General features: G+C 36.2%; 1 protein-coding gene across 5 annotated transcripts; it reads right to left on the minus strand.

The window, feature by feature from the left end:
• Positions 742-12,629, minus strand: LOC109824375 (protein-tyrosine-phosphatase MKP1-like). Of its 5 annotated transcripts, none has more exons than XM_020390961.1 (3): positions 12,076-12,629; positions 10,571-11,964; positions 742-948 (listed from the first exon to the last, which is right to left on the minus strand). In XM_020390961.1, exons 1-2 carry the CDS (start codon positions 12,385-12,387, stop codon positions 10,930-10,932), a joined length of 1,347 nt encoding a protein of 448 aa, XP_020246550.1. In that variant the 5' UTR covers positions 12,388-12,629; the 3' UTR covers positions 742-948; positions 10,571-10,929. The 5 variants fall into 5 exon arrangements, with proteins under 5 accessions (XP_020246550.1, XP_020246549.1, XP_020246546.1 ...); XM_020390960.1 differs by having other exon boundaries at positions 10,571-11,177; positions 11,256-12,629; XM_020390957.1 differs by having other exon boundaries at positions 10,571-12,629.

Here is a 13,802-nt window from a genome sequence, read left to right on the forward strand (position 1 = left end):
AGAAATTTTTTTTTCATACTTTCGGTTTCACTTCTATGATACGGAGAATGAGCTATAAAATTGAATGAAAATATTAGATAATATAAATATGAGTGAAACATCAACTAAAAGTTAATGTGGATATGAGTCAAACCACAACTAAAAGTTTAATGGACATGTTGCAAATAAATTCATATGCAAAATTCCTTTGCGAATTGAATGATCATCCATCTTTTAAAGACTTCAAGATACTAATAAATATAGATGTTATACTAGATTAATGTGTTTATAACTCATAAATAGTAGATCATGTGGCCACAGTTTGGGTTAAAAAAAATAATAACAATATTTTATTTGAGAGAGATTATTGAGTTGACGATCAATCCCACAAAAAAACTTTATTTTTTTTATTTTTATTCTATTTTATCAATTTAAATAATCATGATATTCAACCACGTACATTGCACGTACATCTCAACTCGTAATATTTAACCACGTGCATTGCACGTGCATCTCAACTAGTAGACATAAATGCTCAAGTAGAAATAAGACAAAATCATAATAGAATTAAGGGCTACATCAAACACAAATGTTAAAAATGGGACAGTGACAGCTAGGTGAGTGTCCACCTTCAAAGTTAAATTAGAAACACTATACGTGGATGGAGTTAGAAGGATGACAAATTAAAGGGGCTATGCAAGAAATAAACATCAATATCACTAGTAACATGGACAAACTATATAACTGTAAAACAATTCTTAATCAAGTAAAATCAGAACCCATCATTCATACGTTCAAATTAAATTTTGTTTTCCTTTTCCTCTTGCATACATCTATGAGGTTTTCATTTCATTCAGGATACATAAAAAATCTTAACGCATAGCATAGGAGTATAGAATACATATGATTCAAGCATCAAGATGCTCAAATATAAAAATGTGTAGAATACATCTCCTTTGACGATGTCACCTGCAATGATGCAACATAACTTCAGTGTTATCAATGCGCGAGGCGCAATGCGGGACGCAAAGCATCTTTACACACACATGCGCGAGGCGCAACGCGATGCGCGGGCCCTAGTGATGCGAGGTGCATACCGTGCACATAATTTTCTAAGATATATAATCAAATACGAATGAACATGTTTAAGAAATCACATAAAAAATATGTCATGATAAATGATATCTTACTACAAAATCATAGTATAAGGTCTTAATTTCTAATGCTAACACTCAACATAATAGCAAAATTCATAAATTCTCAAATCAAATGTCAAATCAAGACTAATATTCAAGCGAAGAATTAGTTATGGTCCTCAATTGAAGACCCACTAAAAAGGCCTAATGGACTTATTTTGCCTTTTGGGATATGGATTATCGAGTATAAAGACTCGATTGAAATGTTAACAAACAAAACTATACGAGGGTATGTACTACATGCACCCTATGCAAATTCAAGATGTATCCGAGGCGCAAAAGGCAATACTGCATAGCCCCTTTCTGTTTTTAATGAAAAGAAAGTTTCTAATGGAGGTTATCACGTTTAATCTTGGTTTGGTTTGGATAAAGTAGCAACTTGATTCAGACTTAGCCGGAAATAAAATTAGTTAATTATTGGTTTGGTTTATGAAACAGCGTCAAATGGGTATGTGCTTAACGTTAGTAGTTAGGTCGTAAGACTCCATTTTTGCCATAAAGTAGGTTAGGTTGTGTGGGGATGGAAATTGGTCCAATAATAAACAAATAACCCATTTGCAATTATTTAGTTATATTCGGTTAGGTAATTCATTTGAAAGTAAGCGAATTATCCGATTCATAAATGAATTGAATAAAACAAGCTGCATATTCAGTAAATTTCCATTTATATTTTGCATTTTAATCCTTGTAAATTCAATGCATCACAAACTATATTCATATCAAATTATTATGTTGCATTTGCTAGCTTCTCTATTTTATGCAAACATGTTTTCGTATTCTATTATTGATTTCTTTAAATTGTATTTATATATTTCGGTGCACAAATGTGATGCCTTACTTTTTTTTAATTACCGACAATTGTATCGCGTGATCATGTTTTGTTCTCATTTTCTAGCTTTTACATTTTGTGGGGCATGTTCTGTTGCTCCATTATTGTTCTCTATATTCTACTCGTAGTGAATATAACTAATAAACTACTTTTATCACAAAAGCAATTAGCAAATAATTACCAAATATGTTGGAAGAAGTTGCATGAGTCCAGAATTGTAGGAATAAAAGACCTATTCTTCAGGGCCTGTTAGAGTAGTTTTAGCCACTTTGAAACATTCCTGTTTGTTTACACCACTAAGCCGTAGTATGTGTAAAGTGGGTTGTTCTGGTAGTTGTAAGGCTATATATATAGCCAAGTGATGAACTAATAAGATATCACTCAGTCCAATTGTTTTGTGTTCTTGATCCAAACTTGATCCTTAACAATTGGTATCAGAGTCCCCACTGGGCTTGAAGAAAAGAAGCAGTAGTCTTCGAGTGATCAAACACTGTGAGAATGAGTGACAAAACTCTGACAAAGATCCCTCACTTCGATGGTCATTACGACCACTAGAGTGAATTGATGGAGAACCTGCTTAGGGCAAAGGGTCTTTGGAAGTTCGTGGAGAATGGTTTTGAAGAGCCAAAAGACATGATGAGGCAGACTGAGGCACAGCTGGCTCAACTTGCAGATGCAAGAACCAGGGATCACCAAGTCAAGCATTATCTCTTCCAAGCCATTGATCGATCTGTCTTTCAACAAATCTTGGACCGTCGCACAGCCAAGATTGTTTGGGACTCGATGAAGCTGAAGTTTGGAGGCAATGTCAAGGTGAAGAAGTCTCTTCTTAACACGCTAAGAAGAGAGTTTGAGGTTCTAACCATGAAGAATAATGAGACTGTCACTGAGTACCTTGCAAGAGTGATGACGGTCGCTAACCAGATGAGGAGCAATGGAGAAACCATGCCCGATTCAAAGATCGTTGAGAAGATCCTTCGAACCTTAACTGAGAGGTTCACATACGTTGTCGTGTCCATAGAAGAAGCAAATGACGCTGATACCATGTCCATTGATGAATTGCAAAGTTCATTGGTGGTGCATGAACATAAGTTTCGATGGATGAGCAATGAGAGTGAGGATCAAGTTCTGAAGATAGAAGACCGGACAGGAACAAGAAGCGGAGGATGAACGATGTTTCCCAAAGGCAGGGGATGAGGACGAGGAAGAACAACTTTCAACAAAGCAACTGTTGAATGTTATAAGTGTCATAACTTAGGGCACTTTCAATATGAATGTCCTAAGTGGAACAAGGAGGCGAATTATGCTGAGTTAGATGAGGAAGATGAGTTGTTCGTGATGGCGTATGTGGAGCTACACGCAACAAAGAGGAGTGATGCATGGTTTGTCGACTCTGGATGTTCAAACCACATGTGTGGGAATCCTGGTATGTTTACAAGTTTGGATACAACATTTTCACATACTGTCAAACTTGGAAACAATACTAGAATGAATGTTATTGGCAAAAGGAGTTGTGAAGTTGGTGTTGAATGGAATTAACTATGTCATTGGTGATGTGTATTGTGTGCCTGAGCTAAAAACCAACCTCCTGAGCATAGGACAACTTCAGGAAAAGGGAGTGGCTGTGCTGTTCCAAGATGGTGTGTGTAGTATGTTTCATCCACAGAGGAAAAATAGTGGAATCTGTCATAAGTACAAACAGAATGTTTGTTTTGCTAGCTGAACCATCTATCATGGCAGAAGAAGAGAGATGTATCCAAGTTAGTACTATGGATCAGTCTAAGCTCTGGCACCATCGGTATGGCCACCTCAGCTACAAAGGCCTGTGCACCTTGCAATGCAAGAAAATAGTGTCAGGCCTACCACAGATTGCAGCTTCAAGTGTCATTTGTGAGGCGTGTATGAAAGGCAAGTAGCATCGGACACCAATTCCCAAAGCAAGTCGATGGAGAGCAACTGAGAGATTGCAACTAATTCATGCAGACCTTTGTGGCCCTATCACACCAGCTTCAAGCAACAAGAAGAGGTACTTATTGTGTTTCATAGATGATTTTTCTAGAAAGGCGTGGGTTTACTTTCTGTTAGAAAAGTCGAAAGTTTTTTGTCACTTTAAGCATTTCAAGATACTTGTGGAAAAAGAAATTGGATTGACTATCAAATGCATGAGAATAGATAAGAGGAGGAGAATTTAACTCTACAGAGTTCAATGATCTGTAGACAACATGGGGTGAGGAGACAACTAACAACAGCTTACACCCCACAACAAAATGGAGTGGTCGAGCGCAAGAATTGTACTATGATGAATTTGGTAAGAGCTATGTTGTCAGAGAAGAAAGTTCCCAAGTCTTTCTAGCCAGAAGCAGCTTAATGGATAATTCATGTCTTGAATCGTTCACCCACGTTAGCATTGAAAGACATGACCCCTAAGGAAGCTTGGAGCGGTAAAAGCCATCAGTGGAGTATTTTCGGGTATTTGGATGTCTGGGACATGTCCACATTCCAGATGCTAGGAGAACCAAGCTTGAAGATAAAAGTGTGAATCGTATTTTGCTTGGTTTCAGTGAAAAATCCAAAGGGTACAAAATGTACGATCCAGTTGCCAAAAAGGTCATTATTAGTCGTGATGTGGTCTTTGAAGAAGACCGTGTGTAGGAGTGGGAAGCTAGCTATGAAAAGGAACAGTTGATGGAGCTAGAATGGGAAAATACCGATGAAGAAGAAGCAGTGGAAGTCATGAATGAACAAGAAGTGGAAGAGGTTGATGGATCTGGAGTTGATTCACCGGCTAGAGAAGAGGATGTGATAGTAAGGGAGGGAAGAATTCGAGATCCTCCTGTGTGGACAATTGACTATTTTTCGGGTGAAGGTTTGTCAGAGGAAGAAGAAGCAAACATGGCATTCATGGTGACAGCAGATCCTGCAACCTTTGAGGAAGCGGTACAGAGCTCGAAATGGAGGCTGGCAATGGATGAAGAAATAGAATCCATTGAAAGAAATCAGACCTAGCACTTAGTGGAACTGCCTACTGGAGCCAATAAAATAGGAGTGAAATGGATTTACAAAACCAAGCTAAATGAGCAAGGTGAAGTCAACAAATACAAAGCACGACTGGTGGTGAAGGGCTACTCTCAACAGCAAGGAATTGATTACACAGAAGTGTATGCACCTGTTGCTAGAATGGATACTGTAAAGATGATCATAGCTCTTGCAGCTCAAAGGGGATGGAAACTCTACTAGCTAGATGTTAAGTTGGCGTTCTTACATGGGGAGCTGAAGGAAGATGTTTTTGTTGAACAGCCAAAAGGGTTACGAAAGGAAGAGAAGTGAGCATATGGTGTACAAGTTGCAAAAAGCTCTGTACGGACTAAAACAAGCACCTAGAGCTTGGTTTAGCCGAATAGAGTCTTATTTTCTCAAGGAAGGTTTCGAATGCAGTCCTAGTGAACAAACACTCGTTGTCAAAAGGAAAGGAGGTAAATTTCTCATTGTGAGCATTTATGTTGATGATCTGATGTTTACTAGCAATGATGATGAGATGTTGTATGAGTTCAAGTGTTCCATGAAAAGGGAGTTTGAGACGAAAGATTTAGGAGAGCTGAAATTCTTTCTTGGAATTGAGGTACTACAAAGATCTGATGGTGTATTTATATGAAGATTTAGGAGAGCTGAAATTCTTTCTTGGAATTGAGGTACTACAAAGATCTGATGGTGTATTTATATGCCAAAGGAAGTATGCAGCTGAGGTATTTTGGAATTGAGGTACTACAAAGATCTGATGGTGTATTTATATGCCAAAGGAAGTATGCAGCTGAGGTATTAAGTCGTTTTGGGATGGCGGAGAGCAATCCAGTTCGTAATCCTATTGTTCAAGAGCAGAAAATCAGTAGTGACGAAGATGGTGTCAAGGTGGATGCAACTCTGTTCAAGCAGATGGTAGGGAGTCTGTTGTTCCTCACAGTCACTCGACCTGACCTCATGTTTGCTGTAAGTTTCATTAGCCATTACATGGCAAGTCCTACACAACTACACCTTGCAGCTGCAAAGAGGATCTTGAGGTACTTGCGAGGAACTGTGGATTATGGTGTTTTACAAGAAGGAAGGAGCAAGTGATTTGGTGGGCTTTACCGATAGTGATTATGCTGGGGATATGGAGGATAGTAAGAGCACTTCAAGATATGTGTTCATGATGTGTGGAGATGCAGTAGCTAGGTCATCAAGAAAGCAACCCATAGTAACATTGTCAACCACGAAGGCTGAATTTGTCGCAGCTGTAGCATGTACTTGCCAAGCTGTATGGATGAGAAGGGTTCTGAAAGAGATCAGTCATGTTCAGGTAGGAGGAACAGTGATAATGTGTGACAACCTCAGCTATAAAGTTGTCCAAAAATTCAGTTTTTCATGGTCGTACCAAGCATATAAGGGTACGATATCATTTTCTTCGAGATCTTACTAAAGATGGAGTTGTTCAGATGTTAAATTGTGGCACTCGAGACCAGCTTGCAGACTTGATGACTAAGCCCCTCAAGTTGGAAGCTTCTCAGAAACTTCGTGAAGAACTGGGAGTGTGTGTTGCTCCAGATTTGAATTGATTGCTTGTCAATGTAATAAGTTCAAGGGAGGGATTGTTGGAAGAAGTTACATGAGTCCAGAATTGTGGGAATAAAAGACCTATTCTTTAGCGTCTGTTAGAGTAGTTTTAGCCACTTTGAATCATTCTTGTTTGTTTACACCACTAAGACATAGTATGTGCAAAGTGGATTGTTCTGGTAGTTGTAAGGCTATATATATAGCCAAGTGATGAAATAATAAGATATCACTCAGTCCAATTGTTTTGTGTTCTTGATCCAAACTTGATCCTTAACAAAATACTTATCAAATAATATACGCCAATATGCACAGATGTGTCCAATGAGTATTCAAGAATAATTATCATACACTAAGATATATCAAAGAATCAAATTCTAATATCATTTGGCGTGGAATCTGATTTTAAATGTGAATTAGAAATTTGCCGATAAAATTGATCTGAAATAAATATATCTTCCTATTTGATTCTATTTGGTTCTTTTGGTTGCCTAGACGAGAAGGTCTTCCTAGTGCTCTAATGTACTACTTTCAACGACGGATCCATAAAGTTTTTATAGGGGAGGGGACAAGTATCTATTTATCTAAAAATAAAAATATAATATTTAAAACTATAGTACCCAATAGGAATGCAGGTGTAAACTTTAAATCTAATTCAATTTCTCCGTTTGGATACCATGGTGTTTTCCTTGTTTCCATGGTGTTTTTGCCAAAAGCAAAACACAATGCGTTTGGAAACCATGGTGTTTTTTAAGCTAAATCACCCTCAAACCAAAAACACAACACTTATTTCAAAACACCTTTTAGGTGTTTTAAGTTTGATGTTTTGGTTTTGAGTTTGAGAATGTGTTAATATAATATCTAACATAATATATTAAATATAATTAATATAGAGTTATTATCAACATGCTTATTATATTATACTATACACTATACTACATTATAGTTAATTTATTATATTAGTAATATTTATTAAATAATATCAAAATATAATAAATAAAATATCTTATATAAAAATATTAACATATTAAATGCTAATATTTAATATGTTAATAATGTATTATATAATAAATAAATAATAATAAATATAAATAAACTAATAAAAATAATAAAAAAAGTTATTGATAATAAATAATAAAATAATAATATACTATACAATAGTATAATCGCTATAATATGATTAACTTTTTAATAAATAAATTGAAATAAATTAATAATTATAAAATATTATATAATAGTAACATATTTAATAATAACACAACAATATAATAATAATATTATAATAACATATTATATAGTAAATGTAAAATAATATATAAAATATTAATATATTATGTAATAAAATAATATAATTTATTATAAAGTAAAATAATTTTTAATAATAAAATAATTTATTGCTAACAAATGTTAATGTAAAAATAATATATTCAATTAATAAGAAAATAAAATTATTATAAACATATTAATATAATATACAAAAATAACAAATTCATATACCAAAATAATTAAATATATAATTATTTGAAAATAATATGTAATAAGTATAATATAATAATAAATATAATATAATATAACTCATTAAAGTACAATATAATATTATAATACATTATACAATATTATATTGCATTACATTTAATACTTATAATACTATAATAATGTAAACTAAATATTATAATATTTTATTTATAATATATTTTATTATAATTAATATAGAATATATTAATGATATGTTTAATGCTAATGTTATAATGAGTCAAACTAGTGTTGACCAAAAATACTTAACATGATGTTTTGAAAACATTTTAAGGGAAAAACACAACATCATGGTGTTTTTTTACAAAAACACAACAATAAAAACCCAATGGTATCCAAACGAAGCTTAATAACTTGTTTAGTGTTTTTAGATAGATTGAGGTTCAATTTCTATAATTTATAGGGGGCAGATTATATATATTGTAAGGGCTTATATGCAATTTCTAAACTTGTAGAAGTGCAGCTACATTCCAACACGAGAACCTAAATCCATCTGCTCTAATGTGCTGAAAGAGCCAATCTGTAATTAAAAAAAATGGTTATAACATGTTCTCTCTTCGTTTTTAGTCTCATAAGGAACAACTGTGGCATCTTAGCAGTCATACTACACAGCTTAACACGCAGGATTGAGGTCATTCCCAAATCATTAAAAAAACCTTCAATATAAAGAGAATTTATTTATTGCCTGTAAGTTGGTGCTGTCTCTCTTCTTCCTTCTTTTTCTACAGATCCAAAACGCTAAACTGTCCCTACATCTCATCTCTAATCTGTCAGATCCTTTTTCCATCTTGGAGGCCCTATTAAATCTTGAAAAATGAGGCCTGAAATTTCTGTAATTTTTGGACAGCAAGCACTAGTAACCAAGGCCTCAAGTTTACCTTGTTTGACCTTAAATGGAAATTTTTGTCTCACTAACTATTTAAATCAAATCTGTAGATATCATCAGATACTCCACACATAAAATCAAACGTATTACATTTGTGTATATAAAAGAGAGAAAGAGAGAGACTGTGTGTGACATGCTCATTCTTCCTGAAGAAAAGTGAGAATTGTAGCAGAAGGCCTCTCTATAACCAAGGTGCTAAAGGAATACGGTGATAACTTAGACATTAAACTTAGGCTGATATTATTCTTAATATGGCCTGTGGAATTAATTTAAAAGACATGGTCCAATTTGCATCCTGTTCAGTTAATGTCACAATGTTCCCGCTAATCCGTTTTCCCCTACCTAATCTTTCCTTCCTACCAAATCCTTTCTCTCCTTCAATTTCCTCTGAGGCCTGTCTGTTTCGCAAAAAAAGACCGAAAGTGGGGGAAAGTGGAGGAAAAGAAGGTGAATTTTGATGTTTTCCTCCACATTCAGAGGTTTGGTTCGTCAAAGCTATAACCGAAAGTGGGGGAGAAAATGAGTTGTCACCATATTATTGGTTGATAAGAGTAATTTTTGATGTTTTCCTCCACTTTCCTTGTTTAGGTTCTTTGCTTTTGTTTGCTTCATTCTTAGAAGTGAGGGAAAATAGATGAGATGAGATGAGTTGTCATTATATTATTGGATGATGTGACACATACTTAGGAAAATCAATTTCCTTGTTTTTTTGGAGGAAAGTGATGGAAGGAAATTTTAATGAGATGTGATAAGTTGTCACCATATTATTGGATGATGTGAGTAATTTTTAAAGATGATAGAAAATGAAGAAAAGTGGGGGAAAGTGAGTTAGATGAGTTGATTGATGTGACTCATTTCTTGTGTTTTGTTTATTTTTAAAAGTATGAAATGAGATGTGATGGGATGAGTTGTCACAATATTATTGGAGGAAAATGGAGAAAGTGAAGAAAAGTGGGTTTTGGAAAGTGGGGGAAAGTGAAAAAGTGAAGGAAAGTGGGTTTTGAATTCTGGGGAAACGAAACAAACAGCCCCTGAGTGTATTTTTCCTGTTGACATCATGGTGTTGAGCAATAGTTAATCTGACATCATACAGTAAAATCAATCAATTGACAAAGTTGTATCAAATGTCATCTTCAATAATTTTCAAATTGAATATTCAAATCATCTCCCACTGTTGATAAATGACAATGACTTTGTCAAAAAGGTCTACATTTCCACTTCTGTCTCAATTATACTTTGAATAAACTAGATCTTGTTAAATAATGAAACCGCTATTTATATAGAAATCTGAAGAGAGAGTTTGTCTTCACACTTAATATGAATTTTCACAGAAACAAGAAACAATAAGACAATGAATCATCTAAGAACAGTTTATCATAATGAAAGTATGTAACAATATTGATTAGCAAGAAATAGTGACAATGAATCATCTAAGAACAGTTTATCATAATGAAAGTATGTAACAATATTGATTAGCAAGAAATAGTGGTTACCTGTACAGGAATACCCGATGATCATAATGAAAGTATGTAACAATATTGATTAGCAAGAAATAGTGGTTACCTGTACAGGAATACCCGATGAAAGAACCATTGGATCAGTCACGTCTACTTAAAATCCTATCCGAATCATCCTGCCTATTTTCTGCACACTCTGCTCATTTCATTACCGGTGTCACTGTGTATAATTCAACTGACTACGCCTTCTTAGATAGACATACAAAAATGTTTGCTTCCGATTCTCCCTTGCCAGACCTGAATCCGGTGGTGCTAACAACATACACACTGAGCTAAAATCAAGAACCTTGGGACTAATCTCTTTGGGAAGTAATTGGACGAGGTGGCCAAATGTGGTCCTTATCATAATCCATTATAGAAATTTCTTCTCTTCTATCATCTTTGCAGCCCGATGATGTTGGTTGCTCAATGTACATGGTGCTCCTCCAAATCTGAAACAAAAGGTGACGACAAACACCAATCTCTTACTATGTCCCTAGGGGACAGCCGGCACTTGCCACCCTCAACAGGAGGCAATAGAACAAGACAAGGAGGATTACTCCCTCTCCTCACTGCAAGAGACTGCAAAGAACCAGTTGCCTCCTCATTGTTCTTTACCTTCCGAGAGTGAAGATGTGGAAGTTTAGAAACAAGAGTCGGAGTAAAATCTGACCCTGAAGGGGACAAATTGTGTAAATCAAAAGATGAAGACGATGCCGGAGAGAATGTGGACAGCGTGGATGTAGTATCACCTGAGGTAATGCTTGATAAAGAGCTTGGTGACCGAAATTCAGTGTTTTCTTTTTGCTCCTCCTCCTCTTCATCATCTTTATTTCCAATCTCAGTTATATCACCACATCTTCGCAAAAATTTCTTCCTCACTCTGCTCCATGCGCTCTCCCTCGCAGGCAACCTAGTTTCCGATCCAGCCATAGGTGCCGGAGGCACCACCCCGCCTGTAATGGCTCTCCTAAAAATCTCGAAATCAAGATCATAAAGTTCTACCTTTCTATTCCCTACATCAATAGTTACACTAGTATCACAAAAATCTTCCCCATTCAACACATCCCAAAATTCACTGCTCTCCGATCCTTCGCTCACAGTAAAAATGCTAACTTTCACCCTCTCATACCTCACAATCTGCCTTGCAGCTTCATTCGCCCTAACAGCCATCACCCGCTCGCAAAAACTCCCTAACCAAATGAAAATCCCATGGCTCACATGCACAACAAGAAACGCTCCTCGAGAGTCAAACCTCGGCAGCCACGGCCGATCAACAACCTTCGGCACAAGATGGAGCGGATCATACGGCGAGTGAGGTGCCATTCTATAAACCCTAACCACAGACCCTGGACTCGGAGGTAGGGCATGAAACCGGTTCTGGCACTGTAAAAGCTGTGAAGCAAACCCTAGGTTAGGATCAGCCACCGACCGAGCAGATCGAACGTGAGCTAGGGCATCCTGAAACGACAAAGAAGAGCTCCAGATGAGGTAAGCAATAACAAGAGCAGCAGATCGAGAAGCTCCCTTCGAGCAATGAACGAAAGCTCGAGCCCCATCAAGAGATCGAACCTCCTCAAGGTAGTCAAACGCATCATAAAGAACGGAGGTGATGTCCTCGGCAGGGGAATCATGGAGATAGAGGGTTTTGTACACGAGATCTCCGCGGAAATAATCGGGGCATCGAGGGGTCCCAACACAGTTGAGCACGTGGGTGATGCCGTGGCGGGCCGGAGATCGGGCGGTGAAGCGGGAGGAGAGGGGGAAGAGGGCGGCGAGCTGGTTTTCTAGGGTTTGGTGGATGAGGGCTAGGGTTGGAGCGGACGGACCAGGAGATGGAGCGGTGGAGGGATCTGCGAGTGGGGGTGAGAGCTTCTTCTTCATCTCCTTTTGCCCCTTGCTTTTGGTTTTGATTTGTTTGTGACATTTTTTTTTTTTCCTTTTTCGGTTGTCCGATGTTGTTAGTGGGGGAATTTAATGGGGTTGATTTGGGGTTTTCGTTGTGGATTCGTGTTGGGTTTCGTTAAAAGGCTGAAGAAGAAAAGAACCTGTGACGATGACCGAAATTTTTCCATTGAAGGAGGAGGGGGAGAGCATAGGACGAGGAAGGTGCAAGTTTGACCGAGTAAACGGCACGTCCCGCTTCCCATCTAATTTTTTTGGTTTTTTTATGTACCTTAAATCTTCAATAATTGCATATTCCTCACTCAAATCTTAAAATTACATATACTCCCTCAAATAAATAGAATCGTGCAAATGGTCCCTCCGTTAGTATTTATAAATTATATATTAAAAAAAACTAACCATAATTGGGTTAAATTTTAACCAACAACTGTAATCACCAAACTACCTCTCTTTCTGATATTTCGAATCGCACCGGAGAAAAAAAACTCAAATGAATTTAGACTTTTTTATTACTAATATTGGGTTAAACCCATTACGAAATGGGATGGTGGAATATAATAAGGGGTACAACAGTCCACATGTTAGATTTAAAATGGAATATCCCTTCAAATTTAACATGATTTAATTAGAAGGACCACTATTATCAAAAATAAATAAAATTAGAAGAACTATTTTGTAAGGTCTTTATAGGGTTTGAGAGACTAATATGCAATTTTCATGATTTGAGAGAGTAATTTGCAGTTGAAGATTTAAGGGACTAATTTATACCCCTATATATCTACTTTGTTTGCATATTTATCCCCAAATAGGAGTAACAAATTTGGGTTTTTCCTCGTAAACCACTTTTCAAATAAGGTCATTATGTGGAAACTTTGTAACTCTAAATGTTAATTACTAATACCTAAACCATCTTTTAAAATAATTTGTGCTGCAATCAACCATCTACAAAACAAAATTTTCATTTAAAATCTGAAAATACCCTTAAAAGCTCAAATTCATAGCACATGAGTCATTTAGTTAACATTTAGGTCTAAGTTAGAATACAAGTCACGTGCCTTGAATGTGAGACTCCTAAGAATTTTTTTTTTTGGTTTTTAGTAAAAATTTGACTTGTGAGACTTTTAAGAATATTTTTGGCTTTTGAAAATTTGACTAGGAGGCGGTTGATTGAAACCCCTTGAAAGAATGTGTGTGTGTGTGGGCGCGCGCATACACAATGAATGCTAAGATTCGGCATTGTATTTCTGGTAGTAGATCCATAATAGAAAAAGTTTTTGTGATTGTTCCGGAGGAAATGAAAAAAGAGGAATATTCACCTATTGTCCATCGACTACATCCTTCGGCCTGATCTTAGGCCCTGACTCACCATCAGTGAACGAACCTTGTGGAGAAGC

This window comes from Asparagus officinalis, chromosome 9 (genome assembly GCF_001876935.1).
Source record: "Asparagus officinalis chromosome 9, Aspof.V1, whole genome shotgun sequence".
Classification (NCBI taxonomy): domain Eukaryota; kingdom Viridiplantae; phylum Streptophyta; class Magnoliopsida; order Asparagales; family Asparagaceae; genus Asparagus; species Asparagus officinalis.

Bases quoted from the DNA above. Each gene is read 5' to 3' on its own strand.
- LOC109824375 (XM_020390957.1), bottom strand. From the start codon at position 12,387: ATGAAGAAGAAGCTCTCACCCCCACTCGCAGATCCCTCCACCGCTCCA.